The sequence below is a fragment of the Oncorhynchus gorbuscha genome, linkage group LG14 (assembly GCF_021184085.1).
Source record: "Oncorhynchus gorbuscha isolate QuinsamMale2020 ecotype Even-year linkage group LG14, OgorEven_v1.0, whole genome shotgun sequence".
NCBI lineage: Eukaryota > Metazoa > Chordata > Actinopteri > Salmoniformes > Salmonidae > Oncorhynchus > Oncorhynchus gorbuscha.
Window position 1 is genome coordinate 10,164,575 of NC_060186.1, and position 13,170 is coordinate 10,177,744.

General features: G+C 44.4%; 1 protein-coding gene across 2 annotated transcripts in view; it reads left to right on the plus strand.

The window, feature by feature from the left end:
• LOC123994406 (anoctamin-6-like) overlaps nucleotides 1–13,170 on the plus strand; it is a 28,796-nt gene that overhangs the window by 3,698 nt on the left and 11,928 nt on the right. The window contains exons 2-5 of one of the 2 annotated variants that reach the window (XM_046296936.1): nucleotides 2,521–2,591; nucleotides 4,662–4,790; nucleotides 11,201–11,266; nucleotides 11,905–12,192. In XM_046296936.1, the coding sequence (XP_046152892.1) occupies nucleotides 2,521–2,591; nucleotides 4,662–4,790; nucleotides 11,201–11,266; nucleotides 11,905–12,192 (554 nt within the window). The remainder of the gene's footprint in view (nucleotides 1–2,520; nucleotides 2,592–4,661; nucleotides 4,791–11,200; nucleotides 11,267–11,904; nucleotides 12,193–13,170) is intronic. The other variant, XM_046296937.1, reaches the window with a different exon arrangement.

A 13,170-nucleotide genomic window follows, 5' to 3' on the forward strand; every position in this document is an offset into this window, starting at 1 on the left:
CACGGGCCCACTGGTTAATAATAACCAGCAAATGCAATAATAACATTTCCCAATCAGAATCATTCACTTAATATGGAATTCGGAAAACGACAACTACACTACGGGCCTAACGGATGCTATTCAGACAGTTTGTGGGCATAACAAAGTTGCCAAATCGCTCAAAGGCTGGTGAGAGGGAACCGGTACGTCTAGAGAGACTACTCAAAAACCCTCCTCCTAAAGTGCAAATAGTCCGTATAGGACTACCCCACCCATTCTTTGAAATTGGCATTTGTTCTGAAAAGCATGCAGCGTTTTTTTCTTTTGAAACAATGTTGACAAATAAAGTGGGAATGTTTAAACAAATGCAGCTCATTGCCAGTAATCTACATGATGCGTTCTTCCCGCGGTAAGATTTTCCAGACAACCCTCCACTTTTAACCATTGATGACTTGTGATATGTGACAGATTTATTCAAATGAGTGAGGACGGGTACAAAGACATTTTTAAATTGATTATCTGTCTGAAACAGAATTTGGGGGTGACACGGAGATAGAGATGGGAATGATAGACGACTACGGTAAATTCACGTGGATTCCATTATCTTTCGCCATACGATATATTTTATCGCAAAAGAAAAGGGCAGAAGAATGTAGCCTTCCTTATGCACAGGCACACCTTCGATGGTCTCAGTGTTTACCATGAAGGATGCCCCATCCCATTTCTGACACAAGTGCAGCGAATTTTGGGATATCTGTGGTTGTCAGGCTAAGGCCTTAGCCATTACAGTGACTTACTTGACAAAGTCGCTAGTTGTTGTACTAAGGTCTCTGGAATATATAAGTATTCCTTGATCACACTGGATGACATAGCAATAGATAGGCATAGGCCTAACAACTGCACTGATTACATTCACAGATGCCAGATTTTAGTCATAGCCTATGGCTGATTGCACAGCTTTCCCCTACCCCAGTCTAAATTCAAAAAATGAACCTATTATTGGCCCAATGTGGACTCCCACTCTCCTACAATGTATCAATTCTCTGGGATCAGGCAGGTTTTCATTAATAGATAATTACTTGATAATAATTGTAGTTTCAGGTTATATATCTGTAATGAGGGAAGGGCCTGAAAAACATCCAAATCCAATTAGTGTGTTTTATACTCTCTCCATTTAACAAAGTACTTTGAAAGTGCTTCCAACAAGAGCTGCTGCTTCATCAGTCTGTCTTTCTACCATGAGCTAGTAAACACAGGCTTTCACCTGTGTAACGGCGTTCTTCGTTTGTAGAAAGAGAGTCGGACCGAAATGCAGCGTGGTGGTTACTCATGACTTTAATGAAAAAAGTGACACATGAAATAACTATACAAATACGAAAACAACAAACGGAACGTGAAACCTAATTACAGCCTATCTGGTGACACTACACAGAGACAGGAACAATCACCCACGAAATACACAGTGAAACCCCGGCTACCTAAATACGGTTCCCAATCAGAGACAACGAGAATCACCTGACTCTGATTGCGAACCGCCTCAGGCAGCCAAGCCTATACAACACCCTTACTCAGCCGCAATCCCAAATACTACAAACCCCAATACGAAAATACAATATATAAACCCATGTCACACCCTGGCCTGACCAAATATAAAACGAAAACACAAAATACAATGACCAAGGCGTGACAACCTGGTCTAGCATCAGTTCAAGCAGGCTCAGTGTAGCAGGTCTGTTCCTAGGGAAGCACTCTACAGGGGGAAAGGGTTGCCTGTATAAATCACATAGCTAGATGGTTTTGCTTGAAGGTAAAGATTGTATTGTGTCTCATATGTTCACAGTCAAACTTGGAGAAATACATGACACATGGCATGCAGTATGCAAGTATCTAAGTATTTCTGGTAACTTCAAAGGATCTGCATGCCCCAAAAAGTGAGAGATATTGCATACAAGCAAGTCAAGTGAAGTACATCAGGCATGCTTCAATTCAATAACATTGGAGGATTTTAAAATAATGTTTTCGGCACAGTTTTATTAGCACAGTTGCTATCAACTTGTCGAATGGAGGTATTTGCCTAAGAGACTAAAACAAACTATTCCATCATGGAGTATCTGAGTTTGAACATTTACAGTCTTGTCCAGGGCGTTACAAGGGGTAATGTTTTCCAAACACCATCTGATTCCAGTTACATTAGGTTCCCATAGTACTTTCTACCATGGGACGTTTAGAAGTTTTCCTGATGGAATGGCATCTGTAGTGTAACGTATGAATGTAGTACCAGGCACAATAAAATGTCACATTTAACTGAATGAACACAATTTAATGTGGGTTGTTGAATGAGCTCTACTTTGGTGTTATATTCCCCTCTGAAATAAAGATGTGAATACTTTGCACTGGTGCATATGCTCAGTAAATCTGATACTGTGTATCTGCTGGACCTTGTCAGAGTCTTACAAAAGATGGTGGTTAAGAAGAGTCAAATCTCCATCAAGATCTTGTCATGCATGTCTCTCATGTTTTTTTTTTTTGGTGGGGGGGCAGTCTATTCTCAGGAGTTTTTGCCAACCTATGAGACTATACCTGAGGGGGCATCAGTGCCCAAAGTGGAGAAGGTGAGTCTCAACCCTTTAAATTGTATAACATTTCTGCATTATGAAAATGATTAGTACTCATAGCTTTGATAGTAGTTGTAGTATTAGTTTGAGCTGCCAATGAATAACTTTACAATTAATTCCATATTTGTATAACATGGCTTGTTCTTGCATGTACAGTGGGGGGGGGGAGTATTTAGTCAGCCACCAATTGTGTAAGTTCTCCCACTTAAAAAGATGATAGAGGCCTGTAATTGTCATCATAGGTATGGTGGAAAATAAGTATTTGGTCAATAACAAAAGTTTATCTCAATACTTTGTTATATACCCTTTGTTGGGAATGACAGAGGTCAAATGTTTTCTGTAAGTCTTCACAAGGTTTTCACACACTGTTGCTGGTATTTTGGCCCATTCCTCCATGCAGATCTCCTCTAGAGCAGTGATGTTTTGGGGCTGTTGCTGGGCAACACAGACTTTCAACTCCCTCCAAAGATTTTCTATGGGGTTGAGATCTGGAGAATGGCTAGGCCACTCCAGGACCTTGAAATGCTTCTTACGAAGCCACTCCTTCGTTGCCCGGGCGGTGTGTTTGGGATCATTGTCAAGCTTAAAGACCCAGCCACATTTCATCTTCAATGCCCTTGCTGATGGAAGGAGGTTTTCACTCAAAATCTCACGATACATGGCCCCATTCATTCTTTCCTTTACACGGATCAGTCGTCCTGGTCCCTTTGCAGAAAAACAGCCCCAAAGCATGATGTTTCCACCCCCATGCTTCACAGTAGGTATGGTGTTCTTTGGATGCAACTCAGCATTCTTTGTCCTCCAAACACGACGAGTTGAGTTTTTATCTGTTTTTATCTGTTATCAGTTTTTTAATCTGACCATATGACATTCCCCCAATCTTTTTCTGGATCATCCAAATGCTCTCTAGCACACTTCAGATGGGCCTGGACATGTACTGGCTTAAGCAGGAGGACACGTATGGCACTGCAGGATTTGAGACACTGGCAGCGTAGTGTGTTACTGATGGTAGGCTTTGTTACTTTGGTCCCAGCTCTCTGCAGATCATTCACTAGGTCCCCCCGTGTGGTTCTGGGATTTTTGCTCACCGTTCTTGTGATAATTTTGACCCCACGGAGTGAGATCTTGCGTGGAGCCCCAGATCGAGGGAGATTATCAGTGGTATTGTATGTATTCCATTTCCTAATAATTGCTCCCACAGTTGATTTCTTCAAACCAAGCTGCTTACCTATTGCAGATTCAGTCTTCCCAGCCTGGTGCAGGTCTACAATTTTGTTTCTGGTGTCCTTTGACAGCTCTTTGGTCTTGGCAATAGTGGAGTTTGGAGTGTGACTGTTTGAGGTTCAGGACAGGTGTCTTTAATACTGATAACAAGTTCAAACAGATGCCATTAATACAGGTAACGAGTGGAGGACAGAGGAGCCTCTTAAAGAAGAAGTTACAGGTCTGTGAGAGACAGAAATCTTGCTTGTTTGTAGGTGACCAAATACTTATTTTCCACCATAATTTGCAAATAAATTCATTAAAAATCCTACAATGTGATTTTCTGGATTTTTTTTCTCATTCTGTCTGTCATAGTTGAAGTGTACCTATGATGAAAATTACAGGCCTCTCTCATCGTTTTAAGTGGGAGAACTTGCACAATTGGTGGCTGACTAAATACTTTTTTGCCCCACTGTATTTCACCAAGAGGGATGTGGATTGATTCACTTTTGTATTTTCATATGCAGAAAATGCATGAATCAATGTGCCAAATATCTGTAATTACAAGAGAGGTCTATGTTTGATGCCAATTCAAATGTGGACTGTTATTATTCATGGAACAAAAAAGGGTGTGTCACTTTTTGCCGTTGTAGACTCTTCCCTTCCTCTCCCATCTACGTCTGGTGTCAGTTGAGAAAGACGTTGTCTAGTAGGGTCTCTTACAAGCACAGCTGTCTGTCAGTCCCTCTCTCGTTAAAGGACATGTATGATATCATGGAAGAAGAAGAGTTTGAGTTTGAAGCTGTGGAGCTACCAGATATCACTGTGGAGCTACCAGATATCCCCTGTTGTTTTTGCCCTCAGGCTGAGTTCAACGGCAAATCGGACTCTCTGTTCTTCAATGATGGGGTTAGACGGATCGACTTTGTCTTAGTCTATGAAGATGAGGACATGAAGGAGATCGACAAGAATAGAACGTTCCAGAAACGTAAAGTAAGTGCATTTCTGGTGGAAGCTTGTGAGTCTAAGCGTCCTTATTCACATTCAACATGGTCAGCAGGTTTCTGTCTGACAGAAGTTAAAAACAGAATTCCTACTGTGCTGTGAAAAAGCATGTTTGAAATGAAATGCAGTTTCACAATGCAAGCATAGTTTTGAGGAATATGTGAATCTAAATGTGATTTCTTATAGCTTAAGAGAAGTACTGTATTATGTATGAAACAAGTTACTAAAGCTGCATTCCATCAAGGATGTTAACTTGTAGGAATCAGTGTTATGTTCCGTCATAGAAGCTTGTGTTATATTATGCCAGGACCTAAGGCATTCACACAACGCTTTCTCATTGTACACCCGGAATATTGACTCTGAATATTTGTACAGGGAGTTTTTCTTTGCTTCATTCACTGTGTGTCAGATCTAAGGTATCCCTATGATTAATATGAGGTCATTTACATATATATATACTGTATTTACAATTCTTTACAAGTATTGTGGATGCACTTAACAGAAGCATACAGACATATGTAGTAGCAATGTCATGCAGGTGAAAGAGGACCCAAAAGCGACTTAACAGAAACAGAGTTTATTCAAGTCCAAACAGAAAACGACAAATCCTGAATCCTTAACAGGAAATGTCCAAACAGGGAATAACAGAAATCCCTCTAGTCTGTAGGGGAATTCAGGAGAAGCGGCCACAGACTGCAGGGATTCGGGTTCCAGGCCGTAGCTGTCAGAGACACCTGCTCACACGCAGCATCTGATGAAGGCAAAAACACGACAGGACAGGGCGAACACAATCACAGCACGGTGAACTAAACAAGGAACCGACAGGACAGGCGGAACACAAAGGAAGAAATAGGGACTCTAATCAGGGGAAAGGATTGCTGGGAGCAGGAACGGAACGATAGAGAGAAGAGAGAGCGAGGAGAGTGAGAGAGGGAGGGGAGAGAGAGGGATAGAAAGAGGGAAAGAACCTAATAAGACCAGCAGAGGGAAACGAATAGAATGGGGAGCACAGGGACAAGACATGATAATAAATGACAAACATGACAGTCCCCCACTCACCGAGCGCCTCCTGGCGCACTCGAGGAGGAATTTGGCGGCAACGGAGGAAATCATCGATGAGTGAACGGTCCAGCACGTCCCGAGACGGAACCCAACTCCTCTCCTCAGGACCGTAACCCTCCCAATCCACTAAGTATTGGTGACCCCGTCCCAGAAATCATGTCCATGATCTTATGTATTGTAAATCATGTGCGCTCTCGACAAGGACGGGAGGGGGAGGGAAGACAGACGGGGGTCGAAGAAAGGGCTTAACACAGGAGACATGGAAGACAGGATGGACGCGACGAAGATGTCGCGGGTTTCATCGCACAGCTAACAGGATTGACGACCTGGGAGACACGGAAGACGGAGTCTTTCTTACGAGAAGCTGTCGTAAGAGGAAGGTTGCGAGTGGAAAGCCACACTCTCTGGCCGCAACAATACCTTGGACTCTTAATCCTGCGTTTATTGGCGGCTCTCACCGTCTGTGCCCTGTAACGGCAAAGTGCAGACCTCACCCTCCTCCAGGTGCGCTCACAACGTTGGACAAACCTTGAGCGGAGGAACGCTGGACTCGGCAAGCTGGGATGAGAACAGAGGAGGCTGGTAACCCAGACTACTCTGAAACGGAGATAACCCGGTAGCAGACGAAGCCAGAGAGTGTGAGCGTATTCTGCCCAGGGGAGCTGTTCTGCCCAAGACTCAGGGTTTCTGAAAGAAGGCTCCGTGTCTCCCAATCGTCTGATTGGCCCTCTCTGCTTGACCGTTAGACTGGGGATGAAACCCGGAAGAGAGACTGACGGACGCACCAATCAAACGACAGAACTCCCTCCAAAACTTGACGTGAATTGCGGGCCTTGTCTGACTCGCACCGTCTAACGGGAGGCCATGAATTCTGAATACATTCTCAATAATGATTTGTGCCGTCTCCTTAGCGGAAGGAAGTTTAGCGAGGGGAATGAAATGTTCCGCCTTAGAGAACCTATCGACAACCGTAAGAATCACAGTCTTCCCCGCAGACAAAGGCAGACCGGTAATGAAGTCTAAGGCCATGTGAGACCATGGTCGAGAGGAATGGGGGGGTCTGTCCCGACCGTCAGGAGAGTTACCCGACTTAGTCCCTGCGCGCTTCCGATTCATTCAGCCACGCGGCGCGTGTCACGCTCCTGAGTCGGCCTCCAAAAGCGCTGAATAGACTCAAGAGTGCCTCGAACACCGGGATGACCAGCTAACTTGGCAGAGTGAGCCCCTGAAGAACAGCCAGACGGTGGAAACAGGAACGAAAAGGAGGTTACTAGGACAAGAATCCAGTGTCCCTGTGAGTCCCATTTTTCTTGAAACCTGTCTTTCTTTCCCCAGACTGTTAACCCGACAACACGCCCATAAGGAAGAATCCCCTCGGGATCAATCATGTCTTCCCACAGTAGCTGTTCCACAGAAGAACTAAACAGACGGGATAAGGCATTTCAGGCTTGGTGTTCTTGCGTACCCGGACTGTAAGAAATCACAAACTCATCTGAAAACAACGCCCTGAGCAACGGGCATTGGGTCGTTTGGCAGAACGGATGTACTCAAGGTTCTTATGGTCTGTCCAAACGACAAAACAAACTGCTGTCGAATGTTCAACCACTGTCGCCATTCGCCAGGTCTTTCGGATGAAAAGCAGGGGTAATGTTTTACCCACATCCAGTTGCTCTCAGTTGGCGACAGGCGATGTTCGCAAGGATGAACCTTATCGTCAGACTGGAAGCGCTGGGATAGAATGGCTCCCACGCCTACCTCTGGAAGGTCACCTCGACAATGAATTGTCTAGTGACGTCAGGATGTAACAGGATAGGAGCGGATGAAAACAATTTCTTTTAGAAGATCAAAAGCTTTGGGCGGAACCGGACCACTTAAAACACGTCTTCAGAAGTAAGAGCTGTGAGAGGGGCAGCAACTTGACCGCAGAATAAAATGTACATTTAATGAAACGCCGATGAGACACTGACCTTGGAACGGGCCAATCACTGACAGCTTGGACCTTAGGGAATCCATCTGAATGCCTTCAGTGGAAATGAGTCGGAACTTTAAAAATAACGGAGGAGACATTAAAAAGACTTCTCAGCCTTTATAGTAGTTGACAATTCTTTAAAAGCTGCCAAGAATAACTTTCAATTAATTCCGTATTTGTATAACATGAATCTGCATGACGGAGAAAAAATCAGGATATTCAAGTCAGCAAACCAAAGATGTTCAAGTTGTCTCACTTCAGAACAGATTAACTAAGGCCTGAAAAACATTGGCGCATTGGCGAGTGGGCAGAACCCGGTTGGTTTTAGTGTTAAACGTCGTTTTCCACTCGTCCCCCTCTCTGATGCGCACGAGATGGTAAGCGTTACGCAAAAGGTCCAACTTAGTAAAGCACCTGGCTCCCTGCAGAATCTCGAAGGCTGATGACATAAGGGGAAGCGGATAACGATTCTTAACCGTTATGTCATTCAGCCCTTGTTGGGAATGACACGCAGGGCGCAGAACCGTCCTTCTTCTTAACAAAAAGAACCCCGCCCCGGCCGGGAGGAAGAAGGCACTATGGTCCGGCGTCTAGAGACACAGACAAATAATCCTCGAGGCCTTACGTTGCTGGGAGCCGACAGAAAGATTTTCTACCTTGAGGAGGAGAATGGTCCCCCAGGAGATCAATACTAGTACGACCGGTGAGGAGGAAGGGAGTTGGCTTGGGATCGACTGAAGACCGTGCGCAGATCATGATATTCCTCCGGCATCTGTCAATGCCAGGTTCCTCCTGAGAAGTAGGGACAGAAGAAACGGGAGGGATGGCAGACATTAAACACTTCACATGACAAGAAACGTTCCAGGATAGGATAGAATTACTAGACCAATTAATAGAAGGATTATGACATACCAAAGCCAGGGATGACCCAAAACAACAGGTTAAACAGGAGGAACGGAAAATGCAGGATTTGAGAAATAGTCTCACTGTGGTTACCAGATACTGTGAGGGTTTGGTAGTGTCTCAAATCCCTGATACTGGGCAGATCATACCATCTAGGCGAACATGGTTCTGGGATTTTTGCTAACTCTCTGTGATCATTTTGAACCCATGCTGAGATCATGAAACAACCCCAGCCCCAGAGTTATCAAGGCATTACATGTATTCCACCCGAACCGGTCCAGCGTAGATGGACCGACAAAGTGTACAGGATTTTGATGGAGAGACTTCAGTAGTTCGCCACCTGTAGCCCAGGTCTACAGATGAGCTCTGGTTTACTGGACATGAATTAACAAAATGTCCAGCTACTCCGCAATAGAGGCACAGGCGGTTGGTGATCCTCCGTTCCCTCTCCTTAGTCGAGATGCGAATCTTCCCAGCTGCATGGGCTCAGTCTCAAAGCCAGAGGAGGGATGTGATCTTTAATACTGATGCAAGTTCAAACGGAGCAGGAGGACAGAAACTTAAAGAAGAAGTTACACTGTTGAGAGACAGAAATCTTGCTTGTTTGCCCGGTGACCAAATCTATTTTCCACCGGATGGCAAGAGCAATCAAAAAATCCACATCTGAAGGAATTCCCGGGATTTTTTTTCTCATTCTGTCTGTTAGTTGAAGAGTACCTCCAGAAAATTACAGCAGCCTCTCTCATCGTTTTAAGTGGGAGAACTTGCACAATTGGAAACTCAATAGAATAATCTTTTTGGACTGTTCACCTTGGCATGTGGAATTCACTTTTAGAATTTTCCCACCAGAAAACATGAATCAATGTGCCAAATCATCTCCTCTTTAAAGTTCTGGAACTTGTTAGAGCAATCAGCCCTTGCCTCCCAGATAGCTGTGCCCCATTCTGGCCCGGCCAGTAAGGAGTGAAATGACGTAAGCAACCCGAGCTCTCTCTCTAGAGTATGTGTTGGGTTGGAGAGAGAACACAATCTCACACTGCGTGAGAAAGGACGGCACTCAGTGGGCTGCCCGGAGGAGCAATGTATGGTTCATGGAAGAAGAAGGTTCTGGAGGCTTGGCAGGCCAGGACCAGATATCAGGTGGCACCAGATATCCTCTGGAACTGCCCTCAGGCTGAGTTCGGAAACCAAAGCGGACTCAGGTTCTTCAATGCATGGGGTTAGCAGCAGACAATTTGTCTTGTCTATGAAGATGAGGACATTGGATCTCGACAAGAATAGAGCATCTGAAGTAAAGCTGGGTCCATTCCTTGGTGGTTCCTTCTGTCATGCAGGTGAAAGAGGACCCAAATTCACATTAACAGAAACACAGTTTATTCAAGTCCAAACAGAAAACGACAAATCCTGAATCCTTAACAGGAAATGTCCAAACAGGGAATAACAGAAATCCTCTAGTCTGTAGAGGGGAATAACAGGAGAAGCGGCCACAGACTGCAGGTCGCTGAGGCGAATCAGGCCGTAGCTGAGAAGAGACACCTGCTCACACGCAGCATCTGATGAAGGAAAAACACGACAGGACAGGGTTATACACAATCACAGCACGGTGAATTTAAACAAGGAACCGACAGGACATTCGGAACACAAAGGAAGAAATAGGGACTCTAATCAGGGGAAAGGATCTGAACATTTGGAAGACTAAATTTTGATTAGGGCTTATTCAGCTGGGAGCAGGAAGAACGATAGAGAGTAGAGCGATGATTAAGAGGGAGGGGGTCATTTAGGGATATAGGGAAAGAACCTAATAAGACCAGCAGAGGGAAACGAATAGAATGGGGAGCACAGGGACAAGACATGATAATAAATGACAAACATGACAAGCAATGTATTTTGATTGACCAATGAGCTTTTATTTATTTGACGTGGTTTTATCAGAAGGCGTCTTGTATCGTACACACAATTCCCGTATAGATGTAGTCAGTTTCATACATGGTTGAAATCAGTCAATGCATTGCTATCCATCAAGGGGAAATCAGTCAATGTAATGTCAATATAATGACACTTTTCATTAATGATTTATTATACACAACCACGGTTAAGATGGGTTAATAGTAATAATGTAATAATGTATTAGATATTACATTTAACATTTGTAAAGCACTTTTCATTACAAGAGGAATAAGAGAAACAGATTGTATCTTATCCAACAGGGAAACAGATTGGATCTTATCCAACAGGGAAACAGATTGTATCTTATCCAATAGGGAAACAGATTGTATCTTATCCAATAGGGAAACAGATTGGATCTTATCCAACAGGGAAACAGATTGTATCTTATCCAATAGGGAAACAGATTGGATCTTATCCAACAGGGAAACAGATTGTATCTTATCCAATAGGGAAACCGAAGGGACAGTGTTACAAACACGGGAACCATTGATTTAACATCCTGTATTCTCTTCCCTAGCAATGGAGAGAGTACTTTGAGGCCAGCTTGATGAAAATGGGGATGGAACTAGAGGCTGCCAGATCTGTGAGTGGCCACATAATGCATTCTACAAGGACTGGCTTTATGTATTTACTCTGCTGTTAGCTTGCAGAGTGGGGTTGAGTGTGTCGATCTTCAGGGACGATTAGGTGGAAACAATATTTAGTATCTTACATTCGTTTGGTCTTAAATGGTAGAGAAACAACTAGTGTTTGTTTTTGTTAAACAGTTTTATTATCATGCTGCTTATTTAAGTGACCTTGTGGATCTTGTTTTTGGCTGCATTTTAGATGGCAGACACAGTTGTTTTACAAAGTTTTCCTTTTAACAGCCAACTATTTCCTCAGAAAGGGTTGAGATTGAATTGCAGTGGAAAACTATGGCACCAATTCAATTATTTGAGTAGTTGACCATTTATTGGCAAACTTTAGTGGTATTTTATGGAACAGGATCAATGAGTTAACATTGATAAACACAGAGCCAACTTCTGATTTTGTAGATAATAAAGCATTGCATTAGATTAATGTGATGTTTTAGTACTTGTTTTATGTGGAGGATGTCATTTAGGATCATGGTAATGTCTTCTTAATTTCCCTTTAGGGGATTACTTAAGTTGTAATATATTTAGTTGAAATGAAAAGGGCTGCCTTATCTTGTTGTTTTATCTTCATAATTTCGACAAGGTGGTGGATGAGAAGCTGTTGTTCGTCAAGGTGCACATGCCCTGGGACGTGCTGTGTACCTACGCCGAGGTCCTCCACATCAAGCTGCCCATTCAGCCCAATGACCTGTCCACCATTTCCTCGCCCTTCAACTTCCTCAGTTGTATCACCAAACACTTCTACCCCAGCGAGGACCTCATAGCGAAGGAGACGGAGTACTTCACCGCCCCATTCGAGAAGGACAGACTGGAGTACTTCTACATGAAGGACCGGGACCTCTTCTTCACGCCGTCCATGAGGAGTAGAATGGCAAGTGCACTGCTTTCTTTACCTCATCATGGGACATAAACCCCAAAGTCAACCAATAAGTGTCATGTTTTGTCTTAGATTGTCTTGTCATTATGCTTTCCCTTCTGTTCGTTTCCCCCTGCTGGTCTTATTAGGTTCGTTCCCTTTTTCTATCCCTCTCTCTCCCCCTCCCTCTCTCTCCTCTCTCTATCGTTCCGTTCCTGCTCCCAGCTGTTCCTATTCCCCTAATCATCATTTAGTCTTCCCACACCTGTTCCTTATCTTTTCCCCTGATTAGAGTCCCTATTTCTTCCCTTGTTTTCCGTTCCTGCCCTGTCGGATCCTTGTCTATTGTTCACCGTGCTGTGTCTATGTATTGCCCTGTCGTGTCGTGTTTCCCTCAGATGCTGCGTGGTGAGCAGGTGTCTGAGTCTGCTACGTTCAAGTGCCTTCCCGAGGCAACCTGCAGTTCTTGATCAAGTCTCCAGTCTGTTCTCGTCATTACGAGTAGTATTATGCCTTTTGTTTGTAAAGTAACTTTACTGGATTAAAAACTCTGTTTTCGCCAAGTCGCTTTTGGGTCCTCATTCACCTGCATAACAGAAGGATCCGACCAAGGAATGGACCCAGCGACTACAGATGCTCGTAACACTGCCGTCGAGATCCAAGGAGCCATGCTCGGCAGACACGAGCAGGAATTGTCTGCTGCACGCCATGCCGTGGAGAACCTGGCCGCTCAGGTTTCCGACCTCTCTGGACAGTTCCAGAGTCTTCGTCTCGTGCCACCTGTTACTTCCTGGCCTGCCGAGCCTCCGGAACCTAGGGTTAATAACCCACCTTGCTACTCCGGGCAGCCCACGGAGTGCCGCTCCTTTCTCACCCAGTGTGATATTGTGTTCTCTCTCCAACCCAACACATACTCTAGCGAGAGAGCTCGGGTTGCTTACGTCATTTCACTCCTTACTGGCCGGGCTCGAGAGTGGGGCACAGCTATCTGGG